Here is a 21728-nt window from a genome sequence, read left to right as displayed (position 1 = left end):
CACCTTACTCATAATTGATTTATCTGAATGGTTAGATACTGACACTCTGAACTTCTTCGTTTTCTTTGAGCAGAATTAAGACCTTGCATACGAATGGCTCTTCTCCCGAGGATATCCTTGTCTTGTCTGTTCCTCCATGGTGTAATTTTCCTGGGGAGACTCTGTTCCTGCAGGGGTGAGACCTGTATTTCTGAGAGGGTTTAATTCAGGAGGGAAAGTAGTAGGAAGCACATTTGGCCTTAAATCCCACCCACATTCTCCAATCCAGTCTCACTAACAATAAGGTTGATATTTTTACCTGCCTCTGTCTGATTCCTACATCTCTAAAATTGGTTCAGAACCCATGAGGGGAAAGGGATGGGATTAATTATTACCCTCCAACTACCAGGCGGTCTCTGCAGGGTGGCTGGAAAAGCAGAGAAAAGCAGCCTACAGGAAGAGAGATGACGCAGACCTGAAAAGATAAGCACTGATGAAATACGGGGTTCTAATAGCTTTTGAATTTCTTATTCTAATTTCTTCTTCAATTCCAGTCACATTTCTCTCTCTCCTTCGACTCTAAAAGATAACATATTTCTTTAGAATAAATCCTCCTTTGGGACTGAGACTAGGATCCAGAGCCCGAGCTGATTCCAGGCATTATTCTTCCTGCCAGTAGGGGAAATCCTTAGAATTATTTCTGTAAATAATTTCTGTAAACTCGACAATAATGGATATTTTACTTATTGGTTGCTAGAAAACCTAGTCTCATACTCTTCTGAGAGCCATTTAGACTCCAAGACCACAGATAAAGACACCATTTGGGGGCAGGCTGATTATAGGCTTGTACTCCAAGGTGGACATTTCCAGTATCAGCCTCAGAAATGAAGAATAGAAAAAACAGGAATACCAAGAAAGGAATGCTACAAACTTAGCTACTGCTGGTGAAATCAGGATCCTTTGTCTTAATTCCAGTCTCCTGAGTTATGAAAGTCAAGGTGGAAGGAATATACTTCCAGTTTCCAGTCTGGTATCTAAGGAGCTTGTAAGTCACCACTCCATCCTAACAACAAGTAAAAAGCTGAACAAACTGAAAAAAATCAACACCTCTTCTTAGATTTGTCAGACAAGTGAGGTCTAAAGGCAAACCACTGCCTCAAAAATGGGGAGACAGACAAGTGGACATGGAGAATCACAACTTACTGCAGCAGAAACCCCTGAACAAAAACCTCTGGAGGAACCAGTGCTGGAGGGGGAAAAACCTGAACTGTAATTGACAAGTTGCTGGGGGCTCAGTGTAGACAACTCTGAGACTTAAAAACTCAGGGGAACCCAGTCAGAGAGGGCTCCACACTTTGTGAGTTTTACCTCCAGAAGCTCTACCACGTCCTCACAGTGAATATTAGAGAAAAAAATCTCCTTGTTCTTCTGGTAGGGGGAGAGGACAAGAAACCACTTAAAACTATGCCAGAGCATTCTGTTCTACTTTAAAAGGCCTTTCCTCGGGAGAAATTATTTTATCAAAACTTAACCTGCTGAGGTTTTACCAGAGCCTAACTAATCTGAGGGGAGAGAAATACCCAATTCCAGCTCCATCTAGTCATCCACGTGGAAGAAGGGAAATATCCAGCTACAGCCTCTTCTAGCCATCTTGTCCCAGCTGAGTGGGGAAAAAACTGAGCAGTAGTTATGAAGTTTACAGTCCAGGACATGGGCTCACCAAAAGACTAAAACCTAATCATAGGATTATAGATGCTTCCCCCAACTACGCACAACTTACCGCTACATTACAAAATGTTTATTTAGTGTATAGTTCATGTTACCCAGTATATCCTGTTTACCTTTCAACAAAAAATTGCAAGACATATTACAAGATAAAAAACACAATTTGAAAAGACCGAACAAATATTACAATCAGAGTCTGATATGGTAAGAATGTTGGACTTATCAGACCAGGAATTTTTTAAAAAACTATGATTGATATGATAAGAACTGTAATTGGAATAGCAGAAAACATGCAATGATAGGTGGATAATGTAAACAGAGATGGAAATTATAAGAAAGAATCAAAAAGAAATTCTAGAGATCAAAAGCACTGTAACAGAAATGAAGGATGCCTTTGATGGGCTCATTAGTAGACGAGATATGGCTGAGCAAAGAATTTGAGTTTGAAGATATGACAACAAAAACATCCAAAACTCAAAAGCAAAGAGAGAAGAGACTTCAGGGGAAAAAAAGAACAGAGTATCCAGGAACTGTGAGACAATTTGAAAAGGTGTAACGTAACATAATGGGAATACCCAAAGGAGAACAGGGAAAGGAACAGAAGCAATATTTGAACTAATAGTGACTGACAAATTCCCCAAATTAATGTTAGACACCAAGCCACAGACCCAGGAAGCTCAGAGAACACCAAACAGGGTAAATGCCCCAAAAAACTACACTTAGGCATATCATATTCAAACTACAGAAAATCAAAGATACAGAAAAAATTTTGAAAGGAGCCAGAGGGGAAAATTTTCTTACTTATAGAGGAATAAATATAAGAAATACATCTTACTTCTCCTCAGAAACCAGGCAAGAAGAAGGGAATGGAGTGAAAAATTTGAACAGTTGGTAGAAAAAACCCACCAACCTAGAATTCTGTATCCTGTGAAATTATCCTTCATAAGTGAAAGAGAAAAAAAGACTTTCTTAGATAAACAAAATTGAGAGAATCTGTTGCCTGTAGACCTGCAAGAAATGTTTAAGAAGTTCTTCAGAGAGAAGGAAAATGATATATTTCAGAAACTTGGATCAACATAAAGAAAGGAAGAGTATTGGAGAAAGAATAAGTGACAATAAAATAAAAACTTTAATTTTTCTTATTGCTAACAGATTTAACAGATAAGTATGTCCAAAATAACAATAGCAAGAATATATTCATGTTTTATATAGATATACACACACACATACACTTATGTATAAGTGAAATGAATGACAGCAATGATATAAGACCAGTAAGGAGGAATTAGGATTATTTCTTATTGTAAAGTACTCACACTACTTGTAAAGCGGTGTAGTGTTATTTGAAAGTGGGCCTGGATTAGTTGTAAATGTATATTGCAAGCTCTAGGGCAACCACCATGAAAAGTAAAAACCGGAAATAAACTGATATGCTAAGTAAGGAGAGAAAAATAGAATCATATAAAATATTCAATCAAAACCACCAAAGGCATAAAAGAGTAGAAGACAAAAGTAGGAATAAAGAACAAGGGCAACAAGTAGAAAACAGGAACAAATATGGTAGATATTAACCCAAGTATATCAATAATCACTTTAAACATAAATGCATCGATTAAATGACGGATTGTCAGAGTGGATCCAAAAACAAGACGTAACTATATTTTATCTATTGGAAATACACTTTAAATATAAAGACATAGACAGATTAAAAGTAAAGGGATGGAGAATGATATACCATGCTAACACTAACAAAAAAAAAGCAAGTGTAGCTATATTAATTTCAGACAGTACAGGTTTCAGAGCAAGGAAAGTTCTCAGGGATAAAAAGAGGCATCACATGATTTTAAGGGGGTCAATACTCCAAGAAGACATAACAGTCCTAACCATGTATGCACCTAACAACAGAGCATCAAAATGTATGTGGCAAAACTGATAGAACTGCAAGGAAAAATAGAGGAATTCCCTATTACAGTTGGAGACTTTAATACCCCTCTACCAGAAATGGAGAGATCCAGCAGTCAGAAAATCAGGAAGGACATAGTTGAACTCAACAGCACCATCAATGGATATAACTGACATCTATAGACTACTTCATCCAACAACAGCAGATTACACCTTCTTTTCAAACTCACACGGAAAGTTCCTGAAGATAGACCATATTCTGGGTCATAAAATACAGCTTAACAAATTTAAAAGAATAAAAATCATACAATGTCTGCTTTCACCACAAAGGCATTAAATTAGAACTCAATAACAGAAAGATAACTGGGAAATCCACAAATACTTGGAGATTAAACAACACATTTCTAAATAATACAAGAGTCAAAGAAGAAAGCTGAAGAGAAATTTAAAAATATTTTTGAACTAAATGAAAATGAAAACACAACTTATCAAATTTGTGGAATACAGCAAAAGCAGTGCTTAGAGGGAAACTTATAGCATTGACTGCATAAATTAAAAAAGAAAAAGATCTAAAATCAATAATCTAAAGTTCCACCATAGCAAACTAGGAAAAGAAGAGCAAATTAAATCCAAAATAAACAGAAGTAAAGAAATAATAAAAATTCCAGCAGAAATCAATGAAATTGAAACAGGAAATCATCAGAGAAAAATCAATAAAACCAAAAGCCATTCTTTGAAACGATCAATAAAATTGATAAGCCTCTAGCCTGGATGACTAAGAAAAAAGGAGAGAAGACACAAATTACTAATAGCAGAAATAAAAGAGAGAACATCACTACAAATCACGTAGACATTAAAGGTATCATAAAGGAATATTACGAAAAAGTTTATGTCCCCAAATTAGATAACCTAGATGAAATGGACCAATTCCTTGAAAGACACCATCTGCCAAAACTCACGCAAAAAGAAATAGACAATCTGAATAGGCCTATATATATTAAAGAAGTTAAGTCAATAATTAATAACCTTCCAAAACAGAAAGCACCAAGTCTAGGTGGGTTCCCTGTAAATTTTACCATATGTTAGAGGGAAAAATTATAATAATTTTCTACAACCTCTTCCTGAAGATAACAGAGGGAATACTTCCTAACTTGTTCTATGAATCCAGCATTACCCTAAAGCCAAACACAGACAAAGACATTACAGGAAAATAAAACTATAGACCAATATGTCTCATGAACATCGCTGCAAAAATCCTCAACAAAATATTAGCAAATTGAATCTAACAATATATAAAAAGAACTATCTGCCACAATCAAGTGGGATTTATCCTAGGTATGCAAGGCTAGTTCAACTTCGAAAATCAATTAATGTAATCCATCATCAGGATAACAGAAAAATCATATGATCATAACAATAGATGAAGAAAAAGCATTTGACAAAATTCAATACATATTAATGACAAAAACTCCCAGCAAACTAGCAATAGAAGGAAACTTCCTCAACAGGATAAGGAACATCTACAAAAAAACTGCAACAAAGATATACTCAATGTTGAGAAAGTAAAAATTATACAAGGTGAAGCTGGACTTCGTTAAAATTAACATGTTCTGCTCTGCAATAGACAGTATCAAGAGAATAAGAAGACACACCACAGACTGAGAGAAAATACTTGCAAAAGACACATCTGATAAAGGACTGTTATCCAAAACATACAAAAAATTCTTAAAACTCAACAATAAGAAAACAAACAACTCAATTAAAACAAAAAAGGTCCAAAGACTTTAACACACACCTCATCAAAGAATATACACAGACGGCAAATAAGCATCTGAAAAGATGCTGCACCTCATGTGTCATCAGGGAAATGCAAACTAAAACCACATTGAGATACTACTATGCACCTATTAAAATGGCGAAAATCCAAAACGTTGACAACATCATACGCTGACAAGGATGTGGAACAACAGGAAGTCTCATTCATCGTTGGTGAGAATGCAAAATGATACAGCTACTTTGGAAGATAGTTAGGCAAATTTTTTGACAAAATTAAACATGCTCTTAACGTATAATCCAGAAATCATGCTCCATGATGTTTACCCAAAAAAGTTGAACACTTATGTCTACACAAAAACATGCAAAAACATCCATGCTATAAACATGGATGTTTATAGCAGTGGTATTCATAGTTGCCAAAACTTGGAAGCAACCAAAATGTCCTTCAGTAGATGAATGGATAAATAAACCGTGGTCCATCCAGACAATGAAATATTATTTGGTACTAAAAAGAAATGAGTACCAAGCCATGAAATGACATGGAGGAAATTTAAATGCATATTACTAAGTGAAAGAGGCCAATACGAAAATGCTACATATGGTACGATTTCAACTATATGACATTCTGGAAAAGGCAGTACTATGGAGACAGTAAAAAGTTTAGTGGTTGCAGTGGTTAGAGGAGAGGGAGAGATGGACAGGCAAAGCGCAAGGGATTTTTAGGGCAGTGAAACTACTTTGTATGATACTGCAATGGTGGATACATGTCATTAGGCATTTTTCAATTCCTATAGAATGCTAAGAATGAACCCTAATGTAAACTATGGACTTTCAGTGATAATGATGTGCCAATGTGGATTTATCGATTATATTTAATGCACCACTGTGGTGTGGGATGTCAACAGAAGTGGAGCTTGTGTGTGAGGGGACAGGGAGTATATGGGAACTTTGTATTTTCCACTCAATTTTGCTGTGAACCTAAAGGTGCTCTAAAAAATAAAGTTCATTAATATAAAAAATGAAAATAATCATCAGGATTCAAGAATGCCAAAGTGGTTAATCAATCATTTTTTCAAGGAGGAGTGGTTGGTAACTTGCTTAATATGAGCACAGAGAAGAAGACAGCAGAGAATCATTTCCCAGATTATATTGCCTAATCTTGAGGGCGGAATGATTTACACCTGAGGCGTAACCAAGTTTCCTCTCTGTTACCTATTAGATACCCGGTACAAATCCAGAAATTTCTTGCATGTGGCAATGCTAATAATTGGTCCAATTTTATAATTTCTACAAAGATAAACCTGATGTTTCTAGTTTAAAGCCCACATTCTCAAAGACAAACATGTCATCAAATAGTCAGTATTCAAAAAACAACTTTCTTTCCATCTGCTTTTTCCTAGAAGAATGCAAAAGCCGTAGACTTAGAACTGCGCATGGCTATGTAAGCACCCTCGGCTCATTGATTGGCTGTGCTGGCCCCACTGCAACTGACTCTGGGAGATTTTTTAAACACCAAAGAAAACCATCACCCCACTAAAGCAACCCCAGTGAAGGAAACTTCATTGCGTATTCCTAAAATGTCAGTGTGGCGCTTTCGCAGCCCTAGGGCAGTGAGTTTACATTAAGACAAACCTACAGGCAAGCACATTATTTGAGGGACAACAAAATATGGGGGAAATACTTGGTCCAAATAGATGGCTCATGGATTTTCCCTTTATCTTAGACCTCTCTTTGATGAACGGAGGGATTATTCAAATTGAAGTGGCCCCTTTCCTCCTTTAAGTCCTGCCTTAGAGTAGACCCAAATCTCTAGGGTCACAGTAAAATCACCCTGTTCATTTCATGAATTTCCTTAGATCTGAAGCCACAGACCCAAGTAAATCTAGATGCCACAATGCGATTGTTTCCAAAGCGTTGCCAGTATCAGAATAGGAAACAAACTCTATTCCCTGGCGCTGGAGTTTCTTGAGGTAAGGACTCCCAAAGAGGCAGTACCTTGTATCTATGTATTGGGTTATTTCAACCTGAAAAAGTTATTTTTATTCCTGAGAGCGTCTTTGGTTGTAACTTGCCCTAAGCTTTAACTTGAGGCAGGCAATGTGAGGCAAAAACGTCTTTCTTGAGTAGCAAGCTTCCCTCTTCTTCTCTACTCAGTTCTCCAGCTATCCCAGCGGGAAAGGAGAATGTTGTGCTACTCACCATGGGTTTTAACAGGAAGGAGAGAATCCGCTTGATGAGTGCTGGATAAGAGCTCAGTTTGAATAGATAGCCTATGCAAGGATCAATCATTTCATTTTTCCTAGCAAAAGAAAGGAGAGACTTTTAGGGAAAATTGGCCTCTTGCCCCCAAATCTAATAGAGCAATGCTTCCTTCCCTTGTCTCAGTCTTTTCACTGCCAAGCCAGGTGGTCTCAATGGTAAACTAAGTGAAAACTCCTCCTCTCTAATTCCCCATCTGGAAGATTTAATGATGGATGGGATTTATTTGCATGTAAAACAGGTGTTAATGACAGGAATAGGCCTTTACCAGATGTTTTAATTAGAACCAGTTCTCAGATCCACTTGTTTTTGTTTGAAAGCTGGATAATAAACTGTCTTAGAAACTACAAATTTTGTTTTATGCAGAATCTGTTAGTTCCACAGAAATGCCATGTGGATCTTGCAGAAAATTGACTCAAATTTTTTTTAAAGTTAACCCAGCTATATTTTAAAGTTTAAAACATACACACTCAAATGTGTGATCTAGTAAATTTAATCTATCAGAAGTCCATTAATGCTAGACAAACTCATGTTGGATCTGATTCAGATAAAATCTTTTCTTGTCAACTCAGTTTAATTGGTGGGTTTCCTGACATGGAAAAATGAGTTTAAAATACTGCCATTTATAATTATTGATCTGTGTGATATAGAGTTTTCTTCATATTTTGCAAACAAATAAATAAATGAACACTTTGGAGACTAAAACTGAGATAAGATTGCAATTGTCCTTTGTGTATTTTATTGCAAATGTTTCTGCTCATCCAAGCAGTCCCACAAACTTAATTTTATATAAACAAAATATCACCCTTGTGCTCCACATTATGGTTCTTTATATATATGATGAGAGCAGAGTGACATATATATGTACCCTAGAGTAGTTATAAAATGACTGTAATAGTTGTACTATTTGAAGACTTTAACTTTCAAGGCAATTCTACAGGTCTATCATTTATTTCTTACCAAAATGTAAGATTCTTGTTCTCATTTTATAGGTGGTAGAAGTGACAATAATCCAATGACTACCACACTAATGGATTAACGCCAAAGCATAGGTTTCCTAATACCTCCCTAGGGACCATTTCATCCAGTCATAAAAAAAAATTGACCTTCTAAAATAATGAAAGCCACAAAACTTAAAAAGTAATCCTCCCCCGGGGACCTAAATTTCTGCAAACTAACCAGAATTTTTGCCCTCTCAGACAGCAGTAACTTACAACACATCATGTAAGGTTTCTATTCCATCTGCAAAAATGCCTCCGAAAAAGAGTTCATAAACCATGTGATCAGTTCGTGGAACAGAGAAGGGAATGAGCTAAAGAGAACAAAGTGCGGGTAAGAGAAATATCTTTAGTAAAAACGTAGTTCATTTATCTTGTAATAAAACCTTGATTTATAGGAAAGGATGAGCTTGGGGTTGCGGTGGCACAGGAGAGGGAGAAAGGAAGGGGAAGTGAAAATTAGAATGGCTAGTCTAGACATCACAGCCGCCTGATGTGACTTCTTCAATACTATAGTAGAATTATTAACTGCATAATGTTGTCACACTAGGCTCTAAATCATACTAAAATCTCAAATTGAGGTTATCTCAGAGAGTTGAAGTGAAATTTCATGGTGGGCCTAGGGTGAATATTAAGAATGATGGTTCCTGACTCCCAAGTATTGGCCATATTTCACTGTCTTTCTCATTATTGAAGTATAATCTGTATATTAATAAGTATATTAACAAATATTGGGAAATGATGTGTGTTTATTAAGTAGGAAAACTAACATTTTTATTATATAAAATAAGAACAGCTTCTAAAAATTGAAGACATTTACCTTCAAAGAGAGACAGAAAGTTTATTAAGTACACCTGGAAATTCAGTGTAGGCACTAAGCCTCCACTACTAAAGACAGAAGAACCATACCTTCAAGAACAGTGTGTTTCATCAGGTTTTTATAAGAAAAAAAAAGGGAACTGGATAAATGTTTTAAAAATCATGTAGAAAATGATTGATGTGAGAGAAGCAACATAACTTAAGATGCAGTGGCTCTTATTGTAATTGTGAACACATTACCCAGAAAAGAATTATAAAATTAGAATATACAGAGTCTATTTTAAATGTTTCTTTATGTTCTATTGTTTTATTATTATTTATGTGGCTAATAATTATTTTCTTACGGCTGTGGATCTTTTTTGGGAACAAGTTACTTTCACGTAATGGTAAAAATATTTGGTGTAACCAAAGGAAATATTTTCATGGTATTATTTTTCTAGTTTCATATTCTCAAAGGCGCTATATTTATTCCACTGAAAATTTGAAACAAAACAAACAAAGCAGATGATAATTCATCCAGAATAAACGAAATTGCAGATAAAATAGCCCACGGAGTTCCTATTCCAATCTTTCAAGCAGTGATGAAAAGAATACAATTGAGATTTAATTTATTTTAATATCACCTTGTATTCTTTGGGCTGGAAAACTCCAATAGCGAAGAAATCATACATATTTTATCTCCGGGATCTAGAATAGTACTCTGTTGAAAGTACTCAATAAATAAATATTGCTTTAATGAATGAAACTAATACAAGCATCATAGGTTTTAACTACTGGCTCACAATCAATCACTTTTTCAATACAATACCTGTGTTATTTTTGGTTATTTCAATAGTCACATCAACAATTCTTCCAGTATCCTGGTGTCTTGGTTCCTTGACCTTCTCTTCTCTGATTATCTTGATTTCCATCAGACCTTAGCTACTCACTCATACAGTCACACTCTTGAGCATGTCATTACCAATAACTGCAACAGTTCCAGAATCTCTGGTTTAAGCATTTTGTTCTTTGACTTTCATCTCCTGTCTTTCTCCCATTTCGTTCATTCCCACTGATACTCCACTTGCTACATATTTCAATTTCACCAACAAGTACAACAATATACTGATTCTACCACCACTACATTGTCCCTTATCACCATCATGTCCTCGCTTTCCACATGACACAGCCTAAAATTCATAATACATCACTATAATAACTACTTTTGTTCTTTTTTTTGTAATTTATTGGGTGAGGAAGATTGGACCCGAGCTAACATCCATGCCAATCCTCCTCTATTTTGTATGTGGGATGCCTACCACAGCATGGATTGATGAGCAGTGCGTAGGTCCACACCTGGGATTCAAACCTGTGAACCCTAGGCCACCAAAGCGGAGTGTGTGAACTTAACTACTACACCACCAGGCTGGCCCCAACTACCTTTGTTCTATAATCTGAACTCTCTTGCTTTTTGGTACTTGCTTATCCTGGTTAAATTCAACTCTCTACCCCCTCCCACAAAATGCAAGTGAAGATGGCTGGACTAAAATATATATCCGTGTTACATGTTCTCACTCTATATTCATATCCATTAACCATAAGAGAATGCTCAGTAGTACATCCAACAATTGCATTACATTTCCTAGTCCATTCACTCTCCCATTTTGCCAAATCATTCTTTTATGCTTTTCCTCTCTCTTCAAGCCTCCAATACTTTACTCTCAGCCAGTGACCTTGCTTCCTATTTTCTTGAGAAAACAGAATAATAAGAAGAGAACTTCCATAACATCACGTAATCATATTTAACCACCTACCCTCATTTGTGTCCATGTCGTCTGACTTTTCTTTAGTTTTTATCTAATTCACCACCATAATTGTATGCTAGATTCCATCCCCTCTCACCTACTCAGGGGACTTCTTCCAGTTATATATTCTCCCTCCTTCCTTCTCTCTCTCCTTCACCCCTTCTCCTGTATTTCTCTTCGTTCTGGATGATTTCCAACAGAAAACACATACTAACATGCTTAATCTTCTCATAGTAGACAAAATATTCTACCAACCCCATATTCCTCCTCCAGCTACGAGCACCTTTTCTCTGCTCTGAGCAAAAATCCTTGAAAGAGTAGTTAATATTAATTTTTTTTCATTTTTTTCTCCCATACTTGCTTGAACTCACTCCAATCGGATCTTTGCTCCAACCACGGAAGAGAAATTGCTAGTGACCTCTGCATTGGTTAATCTAAAACCAGCTCTCAGTTCTCATCTTGCTAGACCTATCAGCAGCATTTTGGCCCACTTTATTGCTCTACTCTTCCTGATGGACCATTTTCATTTAGCCTCCAGGATCGTACACTTGCTCCTTTTTAGTCTCCTTTGTTGGAATCTCATCTTCCCATCCTTTACAATAGTTGCCCAGTAGAATCTTCTGCATGAAGGAAATGTTGTATAGCTGAACTCTCCAATTAGGTAGCCACCAGCTGGATGTGGCTACTGAGGCTTGATATGTGACAATTGCAAGGAGGAACTGAAATTTTAATCTTATTTAATTTTAATTAATTTAAAATTTAACTTTAGTAGTTCCGGCTAATGCCTACTATAGCTCTGTATTTTCCCAGTCCTTAGAACTTGGAATTTCTCTATCTACACTTAGTATTTCAGAGACCTCGTAAATTCTCACACCTTTTAAATATAATCTATATGCTGATGACCCCAATTTACATCTTCAGCTTGGCTCTCTCTCTTGAGCTCCAGAAACTTGCCTATTTACTTCTCCACGTGGATGTGTAATAGGTATCATAAACTTAACACATCCCAATCTGACCTCCTTACTTCTGCAATCTCTCTGCTCCCACTGTCTTCTCCTCAGCAAATTGCAACTACCCCCTTCCAGGTGTTTGGGCCAAGAACCTTGGAGTTACCCTTGACATCTCTCATTCTCATACCACACTTACCATCCATCAGGAAGTCCTTGGGCTCTAGTCAAAAATTAACCGGGATTCTAACACTTTTCACACTCCCATCATCTCCTCTCAACACAACAGCCAAAGTAATCCTTCTTAAACATAAATCAAATAATATTGCTTCTCTGATCCAAATCCCTCTCTGGCTTTCATAGCACTTGGATTAAAAGCCAGATTCTTTAAAATAGCTTTCACAGCTCCATACAGTCTGGCCCTTCTGTTATTTCTCTCTCCTCATCTCTTACTACTCTTTTGCTCACTCATATTTCACTCCATCCACACTGGCCTGCTTGCTGTTTCCTGAAAACATTAGGCAAGACCTTGCCTCAGGGCCTTGGCACTTGCTGTTTCCTCTGCCTAGAATAATTTTCCCACAGTTGTCCATACGACTCACTCTTCAGGCTTTAGAAATGTCAAGGAGCCTTGCTTGTCCATCCTACTTAATTTTCACCACTTTCTTGTCTAAGAATTTCCTATCGCCATTACTGCCTTAGTTTTCCTCTGTAATACTTACTTATATATGTGTTTGCTCACTGTCCATTTTTGCTCAAGTAGAATATAAGCTATAAAAGACCAGGGATACTGCTTATATTGTTCGTATGACCGAGCTGAGAGCTTGACACAAAGTAAGCATAGTACTGATATTTGATGTTTAACAAATTAACCAATTAATAATGAATTAAAACAATGCCTAAAGATTGGCATATGAACTTAATAGAGGCATGATTATGGGCTAATTAAATAGTCCACGTTTGAGCTGGCTCTTTTCCTTAGGCCAGAGTCATACGAAATTGATTACCTTATGTCCTGCCTTTTCTAATAGTTGCTTGGTCTGCTGGACAGCTCTCTTCATACTGGGAGTTGGTTGGCTAAAACCATCTGATTCATAATAGCCAATACGCAGGGGCTTGGAGCTGGAGTACACCTACGAGAAGAGTTGAACATATCACAGGGAGGAAAATATGGTTAAGAAAACATTATTAGTTACAGTCAATTGGAAAGAGAAAGACTTTAACAAAATATATTGTTCAAATCCCACGTGTGCTGCTTACTGGTTATATTTGGACAGATTATTTAATCTTCTTAAATTCTACGTCTGTTAACTGCCTCTGAAAATTCGGTAATGACATCTAACTTCTGGGGTTACTATAGGATTCATGGGACTCTACTTACCATATAGGAGACACTCACAAATGATGCCTATTATTTTTATTTTTAGTAGAAATGATATAATAACTCTAAAATAATCATTTCTCTCAAAAGCTGGGCAGTACTGGAATTACCAAGCACAATGACGAAGGCCAAGTTCTCAGGTTCAATTCCCAAACATGTCAGTTAGTTCCACTTGATGCCTTTACCAGTGAGCAACATAACCCTAAGCAGCCAACTGGAAAATGTAAGCCGCGGTGCCAAATAACAGCCATGATTGGAGTCTAGCTGGGGCAGGGTAAATGCCTCAAACCCAAGGCAAGAGCAGCTGAGAGGTAGGTCAACCTCAGTATCTTCCAGCTGATTAGACTAGCTACTTGGAGGAGACTGGAAAGATTGCCCTGTTTTCCAGACACAAGGCAAACTTCCAAAGGTTAAAGAGAAAGATAGATCAAATGTGAATTACAGTAAGTGGAGCAGTGCCTGGGAAGCCCTAGTTAACCTGAGTGCCAGCTCCCATAGGAGTGTTTCAACATCCTGTGCCCCTAGTGGGCATTTCATTCCAACAGGGCTCTCTGCTGGATGACTCACAAGCTGTTGTTCTATAATGAGAACTCTAGAGGGCTGTGTAGTTCTAGAAGTGAGCAAGTCCCAGTTACTCACTGACATCTCTTCTGACCTGATATACTTGTTGAGCACTTACCGTGTTAACTCATATAACCCTCATCACAATGCCATGAGTTGGGTACCATGAACAGCTCCAATTTACTAATGAATAAATTAAGCAGACAGCCATTAAGTAACTGGCTCAAGGTCACACAGGTTGTTGGTGACAAAACTGGTATTCAAATTCAGGCAGTTTGGCTCCTGGGTGGAGTAATTCTGACTCATTCATCTTTCTGGAATAGGTGGAAAATTGGAGCATTTCCACTATGATCAAATTAAGAAAACTGAGGCACAATGTGCATCAAGACTTTCTTCCCCAATTTTTTCACTTCATGTGTCAATAATACAAACTAGGATTGAATCTGAACCCTGATTCCCATTTTAGTGGGGACTACATTGCCTAGAGTAGAACATCTTAAGAACTCACCTCCCAAGAGGACCTGATTGCTCTGCCTTACCTCGTCGTTGAAGGAGAGAGGTGGCACTGAGGGATCTAGATGAAATAGTTCCTCACACAGCAGTGCCCTCATGCACAAGGCTAGGCTGTCCACATCCCTGGCCATCGGCCCCAAGGTACCAGTCACTGAAAGTGAAAGAAGAAAATCACATTCTAGATGCCTTTACCTATACCCTAAGAGTGAGGATTAACACTCCTGCTTCTGTTACTCCATGACTGTCTCAGGAATCCCCTAGGTTTTGGTGGGTGTTTTTCTTTAACGTCCCTCAGCTATTCTCCATTCCAGGGAAAAGTGACTTCTTAGGCAATTATATCAAATTCCACATGTTCTGTATCTGAACATTTCCAGTCTGCCCAAATGCATGGTCTAGCCCTTCTCCTGTTCTTCTCCTACTTAAAATTTTATTTTGGGTATAACTGATTGAAAAAAGAGTTCCTAATTAAGCTCATCTTTTAACACCATCATGGGACCTTAAAATTCCATGATAATGAGTCTCATTGTTGTACTGAAGCTCAAAGGCAATCCATATCAAGACCTACTTGCAAAAGTCTGGGATATACTTTCACAAAGAAAGCAAATAGATATGGTGGTTTCTAGATCTACGATTTTTAAATTGTCTTTAGTCTTTTCATATGCATATATTGAATGCCTGTTATGGATCAGCTACTCAGAGAGAAACTAGGGATACAGAAATAAGTCAAAGTATAGAAGAAAGACATAGGAGAGCCTCCCCACTCAGATCTCGAGTCAAGAAACATTGGAAGAGCTACCCTTCTTTAACTTTTTACAGAAGAGTGAACTATGTGTGGCTGGGTAAGATGACTTCATATGGATGTGTTTGATACAAAACTTAAAATCAGTAAAGGGGCTTACCAGTGTCCATGCCGTCCATGGGAACAGACATGCCAAGCAAGCTATAAAATATATATTTGCTAAGTATTAGAGACTAATGCTATTCATTTATTAATTTTTCTATTATTTATTAAATATAATCTATTCAATCACTTGTATATCCCAAAAGCAATTATCGAGCACTTACGGGTTTTAAGCAACTAAAATGATAGATTCAAATATGAACAACATGGTTTCCATCCTCAAGAAGTTTTCAGCTTGGTGGAAGGAGGTTATGGAAAAGAATAGTTAGGAAAAATAAGCTCTCAACTTATATTTCAGAACTTAACAGACAAGAAGTTCCTTGAGATAGGAAAATAAAGGGAAAAGAAAAAATGGGGAAAAAATGAAAAGAAAGAGGACCTTCATTGTAGCAATTTCACTTACGTGCAACGATCAACATGATCTACTGAGCTTGAATTATGGACAGAGAATTTAGATTTTTTTGTTAAGAGGCTGCAACTATCTAAACATTGTAAAAAATAGAAAAACAATCATGGCATGCTGCAGAATCTACTAAGAAAATATTTCTATTAACAGGATAAGGAATGAAGCACTAAGATAAACTAGCAGTGGGGACAAGTGATCGATGGGTATCAAATAGATCACCTGTCAGTGTTCTGTGTATGGCTCACTGCTTTTGTTTTAACCAACAGCAGTTTGTAATATTAACCACACGATGTGTATTAAGTAGTCAGGGTAAAATAAATATATAAAAATAATTTCACCCTTACTAAATATGGGCAAACTCCATTCAGGGAAAATGAAAAAATAGGCTTTGTCTGGGGACCCATTATTAGAATTCACCAGACAATTAGGAAAATGAAAACCCTGCTCCCATCAATCTGTACGTTTTTTTCTTCCTTGCCCTTGAGAGCCATTATTGTGGGACTAAAACACATTAGAAAAGTGGTTGATTTATAGAAACTAGACTAATTCTGGGAACACAGTTTAATAGACAATACTTTATTTGTATAGTACTTTACAGCTTACCTGATCCTCACAGTAGGCCTGTCCAACATTATTAAAAAGAAGCCAAAATGTCACCAATTTTATCACCTGGGTCTAATAAACATACTCCTTTTCCAAACAAGACTTGGGACATCGTGGACATTGATCTTTAAAATACTTGTTTACTTTTATTTCAGGGTCAACTTGAAAAGGTCATTCTTTAGTTTTAGACTTACTTTAAGAGAGACTTAACTACGCAGACTTAGCTATGCAAAAGCCTGAGTAGTATTGACAATTGGCAAAATGTAAGTCTTTGGCAAAATCAGTTGCAATTAATACAAGCAGGATACTGTTCCCCTCACATCAAGACAATATTTGTATCCCTCTTGTTCTAAGAGATACCAGCCCAAGATTAGGAAAGCTACTAATACTCACAGAGCATAAAAAGCAGTCTTCATTTAACAATATTCCAGTGATAGCCCCCAATTACAGAGTGACTGAGACATTTCACAAAGATGATGGATTGACTTCAGATGGCAAAGTATCTAGTTCTTAATGACAAAAGACTAAATTATTTGCCTAGATGCTATTGAATTGAGCATGAGTCACTATGGATAATCTATTGATGAGAGGAGAATGTAGAAAGAGCCAAAATAAGTAATCTCCACCTTATTAAAAACCTTAAGTTAATTCCCACCCTTTAAATGATGTATTATGTCAGCTTACCTCAGTCTAGATCCCGTAGGCTTGAAACCACAAATACCACAGAAACTAGAAGGTACGCGGATACTTCCACCCAAATCACTGCCCAAGCCCAAGATAGAACCCCCTCCAGCAATCAGTGCTCCTTCCCCACTGGAGGAACCCCCAGGACTTTTCTTGGGGTTTTGGGGATGTAGAGTCTTTCCAAAGATCACGTTGCTACTGTCGTAGCTGAAAGAGATCAAAGGTCTGAAATTAGGCCCATGGCAGCTGAGATTTCTTTCCAATACCCTTACATTTCCAAATTCTCTTATACCTACATACACTACCCTCTTATACCCTTCACATTATTTATATTTCCATTTAAAGCTGAGATGATACTTTCCACCCTTCCTAAAGAAAACACGTAGTAAAGATTTTGAAGGATCTGAAGGATCTTAAGATAAAGGTAAGAACAAGTACTTATCATCTTTAAGAAAAGAATAAACTGCTACCCATGAAAATTTCCAAATCATGAAGGTTTCCTATGACGTGGTACAAATGAGCAAAGGAGGCTAATGAATTTCTTTTTCTAAAAATACTTATAAGAGGAGCACTATATGTGATGGTTAAGCCTCGACTTGTCTAAACAGTATGAGATTGAATCTGTGAATGTCTAGTGTGGTGTGTACCAACTGTTTTTCTGAGGACCAGTGAGCCAAATGTTTGTTGCCCCAGGCCCATTCCATTCTTCTCTCATGTCCTTGGTAGTAGCGATTGTGGTTCATATTCTTCTTGGTGTATGAAACTATAGGGTTCCTTACCTAAACTCAGTTACTCTGTCAACTGGGATTTTCATAACATCACTTTTACTCAGATCACAATTTGGTCACTTTAAATATGAAGAACATAGTTGTAAACTCATAGTATATGAAAAGTAGCTGCCTTTTGGCCCTACAAAGGCAGAGAGTCAAGAGCTTGTCTCAGACTAAAGGAAAGCCAGTCTTCCCCATTGTTGTGGACTTGGCTCTGACCTGATCATGGTCTGTGGAACATTGGTCTTGACAAAAGGGATGGCCCCTTGGCTCTTCAACACTTTCACAATCACACAGTCATCTTTTGCAGGAATTCCAAGAAAGCTCACCAGGCCACAGCTAGAGACATGATTCTACAGGGAACACCAAGTCATTAGGAGACTTCGAAATTTCAACCAGTTCTTATGATAATTTTCTAAATACATTGCATACTATTTGGTAGTCTTTGCTTATACATGAAAATCATGGCTTACACTTGAGTTTCTCCAATAACACAGGATAGGTAGGTAGGTAGATAGATAACAGTTAGGTAAGTAGGTGGCTTGGTAGATGGGTAGATAAAGGGATGGTAGATAGTAGATGATAAATAGACAGATAGATGATAGATCATAAGTGATCATTGAAAAGCTTTTAAAAATTCTTGCCCTTTTGTGCTTTTGTGCTCAGGATCCCACAAGCTTGCATTCATTAGTGTGTGTTTGTATATGTATGTATGTGATATGTTTATATATTTGTTTATTTATATTTTAAAGCAATGTACAACACAGCTATTTATAATCAAATAATAATTTAAATAGCCTGAGGGGCCGGCCGCGTCTTAGCGGTTAAGTGCGTGCGCTCCACTACTGGCTGCCGCGGTTCGGATCCCAGGCGCGCACCAACGCACCGCTTCTCTGGCCATGCTGAGACCACGTCCCATACACAGCAAGTAGAAGGATGTGTAACTATGACATACAACTATCTACTGGGGCTTAGGGGAAAAAAATGGAGAAGGATTGGCAATAGATGTTAGCTCAGAGCCGGTCTTCCTCAGCAAAAAGAGGAGGATTAGCATGGATGTTAGCTCAGGGCTGATCTACCTCACAAAAAAAATAAAATAAAACAAAATAAATAGATAAATAAATAGCCTGAAAGAAATAAGAGAATGATATCAACTTTTGAGTAGTGTCCAATATTTGCCAGGTTCTAGATGCTTAAAATGTTAACACTTTTCATTATCACAACAATTCTATACAGTGTTTATTATTATACACATTTTGCAGCTGAAGAAATTGAGATTCAAAGCAGTTAAATAACTGTCTCTTAGTCACACAATAAGTGGTGAAGACAAAATTTAATGCCTGACCCCAAAACTTAAATTTATTCCATTTTATAACATTGTGCTTCCTCTGAGTTATTTACTGGCTAATTTTTTAAATCAGAGGCTGATCATGCATTGGTAAGGTTATCTGGGCATCTGTCTTCAGCATTTACTGTTTTGTTTTTTAATCAAAAGATAAGAATTATAAAAAGGTTTGCAACCAGTCAGAATTATTGGAAGTTAAATTATCCCATGGATTTATATCTAGGATCTCTCTGTTCCATTATGAACATTAAAGATGATTGTATCTTTTTTACTTAGTTACTATGACCATGTAAAAATTATTCTAGACATGACATGGAAAATGTTGCTTCAGGCTGTGATTATTCTCTCTCCTGAAGGTCCTTTAGTTTGGAGTTTTCGTGCAGGGACAATAGCAAAGGTGAGAATCCTCTCTTGGTCCTACTGCTACGACTGCTTTACTACTGCTGTTACTCCTACCAGCCGATATGTGATTACTTGTTGGAAACCAGATACTGTTCTTAGCACTTTTCATGTGTGTTAAATCTTTGAAGTCAAACAATTATTCTATAAATAGTTGTGGTTATTTTCTGTGTTTCCAAAGCATGGAGAAGTTAAGAAACTTACATAAGGTCACACACATGGTGTTAGAGTGGAATTTGAACCCAGGCAATTGACACAATACCCTTATCTATCACGCTATTTACTTAACAAGATAGGAGCATGAGAATTTTGCACTGGACTAACGATCTGCTGAATCATCATTCTCTCAATTACCCTCAGGTTAAGCACTAAGTGTCCAATATTAAGTTTTATGAATATTCTAGTCCTGACTTAGCTCACAGACATGAGAATCAGAGACTTGATACCAAGCAAGCAGAAATCATGCCATCTTGTATGTACTGTGTCGTATACTATGGAATACAGTGGAAATAGATTTCACAGTCTCTATTTAAAGAATTTATTAGGGAAAATGAAACTCATACAAAACAGAGGAGGCATATACAATTAGGCTGTAGTACAGTCATAAACTTCGCACTCCTCTAGCTTCAAGCACCATTTTTCCTTAATTTACTCAAGAGATTGACCAGCTATAGAGGCATGAAGATAATATACTCTTCTTGTCTTTTAATATCCTACATTGTATGTGAGAAGATGGCACGTTGTCTTGCTCTACTAAGAGGCAGAAACTTGTTGCAGGATAGGTGGCAATAAAGATTGTCTTGTTCTATTTTCCATTTGTTGTGTACGTGAATCTTATTTTTTTCTACAAAATATCTTCACTTTGGTAGAGACCATGACAAAGGCTTCACAGATAGAATTTCTCTTTAAGATGAGCTTGAAGAACAGAGAGGATTTGTTTCGTTCAAACAGGTAATACCAGACTGAAACCACAAAGCAACCAAAGAGTAGGAAAGAGTATCTCGCTTAGAAAAGCAGGGAATATTTCCGTTTAGCTGAGGCAAAAGAATGTGCAAAAGAGCACAAGGTGTATGCCTGGAAAGGTAGGTTGAAGTAAGGTTGTAGAGGATCTTGATTTCTAATCGGAAAGCATGAACTTTGGGGTACAAAGGAAAGTGTTTGAAGGGAAAATGGTATATTGTTTCAGTCAGACACCAAAGAGAGCTTTGTGTTCACCTTCCCCTCCATGCCACCTGCTGCGAACAGCAAAAAGAGAAATCCAGATTTTTTTTTCACTGGGAATCCTATTAAGGTTCTGCTTCATATTCCTCACACTCGGCCAAGTATTCTAGAAGATGTCTTCAAATAAATTGTGGTTATGATTCTTTGATTTCTACATTAGATGATACCTAGTGAAGAGTCTAGTCATAGGGCTACCCTTCAATCTAGAAATACACCATTTAACACAGAAAAGCCATTTTCAGTCATTTGTCCAAGGCAATGATTCTCAAAGTGATCCATTGACTTCTCTATGTCCCCAAGAGTCTTACAGGGAGTTGGTAAGGTAAAAACTATTTTCATGATAATATTAAAATGTCATTTATCTTTTGGTTTGTGCTGATATTTGCACTAATGGTCAAAAGCAAGGGGTGCAATAAAATAGCTAATATCCTACCATTAATCAAGGCAGTGGCACCAAACTGTATTAGTCATTATATTCTTCACAGCCACACGTTGGCAGCTAAAAAAAAATTTTTTTCACAATAACTTTAGGAGTATACAAGGGTCCTGACCAAAATGTCTGAGAAGCACTGATGCAAAGAAATGATTATGTGAGTGGAGAAAGAAAAGAAACAACAAAAGAAAAAGAAAAAAGGAAGCAATCTACACATCCATCAGTAGGAGTTTCATTACGTAAATTATGACATATTCAAATAATGGAATACTCTGGAGTCACTTCAAAGGATGAAATATTCCTATAAGTGTTTGCATGGAAA

The 21728-nt window shown here is 37.0% G+C and overlaps 1 protein-coding gene across 1 annotated transcript in view; it reads right to left on the bottom strand.

Annotated features, from left to right (window-relative positions):
- The window catches only part of LOC101408601 (vitamin D3 hydroxylase-associated protein-like), a 41184-nt gene that overhangs the window by 14349 nt on the left and 5107 nt on the right, over nucleotides 1-21728 (bottom strand). The window contains exons 4-10 of the mRNA XM_014795886.2: nucleotides 18228-18361; nucleotides 17239-17445; nucleotides 15544-15584; nucleotides 14671-14795; nucleotides 13197-13322; nucleotides 8856-8953; nucleotides 7582-7681 (exon numbers count right to left, since the gene is read on the bottom strand). Of these exons, the coding sequence (XP_014651372.2) occupies nucleotides 7582-7681; nucleotides 8856-8953; nucleotides 13197-13322; nucleotides 14671-14795; nucleotides 15544-15584; nucleotides 17239-17445; nucleotides 18228-18361 (831 nt within the window). The remainder of the gene's footprint in view (nucleotides 1-7581; nucleotides 7682-8855; nucleotides 8954-13196; nucleotides 13323-14670; nucleotides 14796-15543; nucleotides 15585-17238; nucleotides 17446-18227; nucleotides 18362-21728) is intronic.

Source organism: Ceratotherium simum, chromosome 17 (assembly GCF_057802395.1).
Source record: "Ceratotherium simum simum isolate JZ-2026a chromosome 17, ASM5780239v1, whole genome shotgun sequence".
NCBI classification, from domain to species: domain Eukaryota; kingdom Metazoa; phylum Chordata; class Mammalia; order Perissodactyla; family Rhinocerotidae; genus Ceratotherium; species Ceratotherium simum.
Note: the sequence above shows the minus strand (reverse complement) of the source record. Positions and strands in the feature narration are given on the sequence as shown.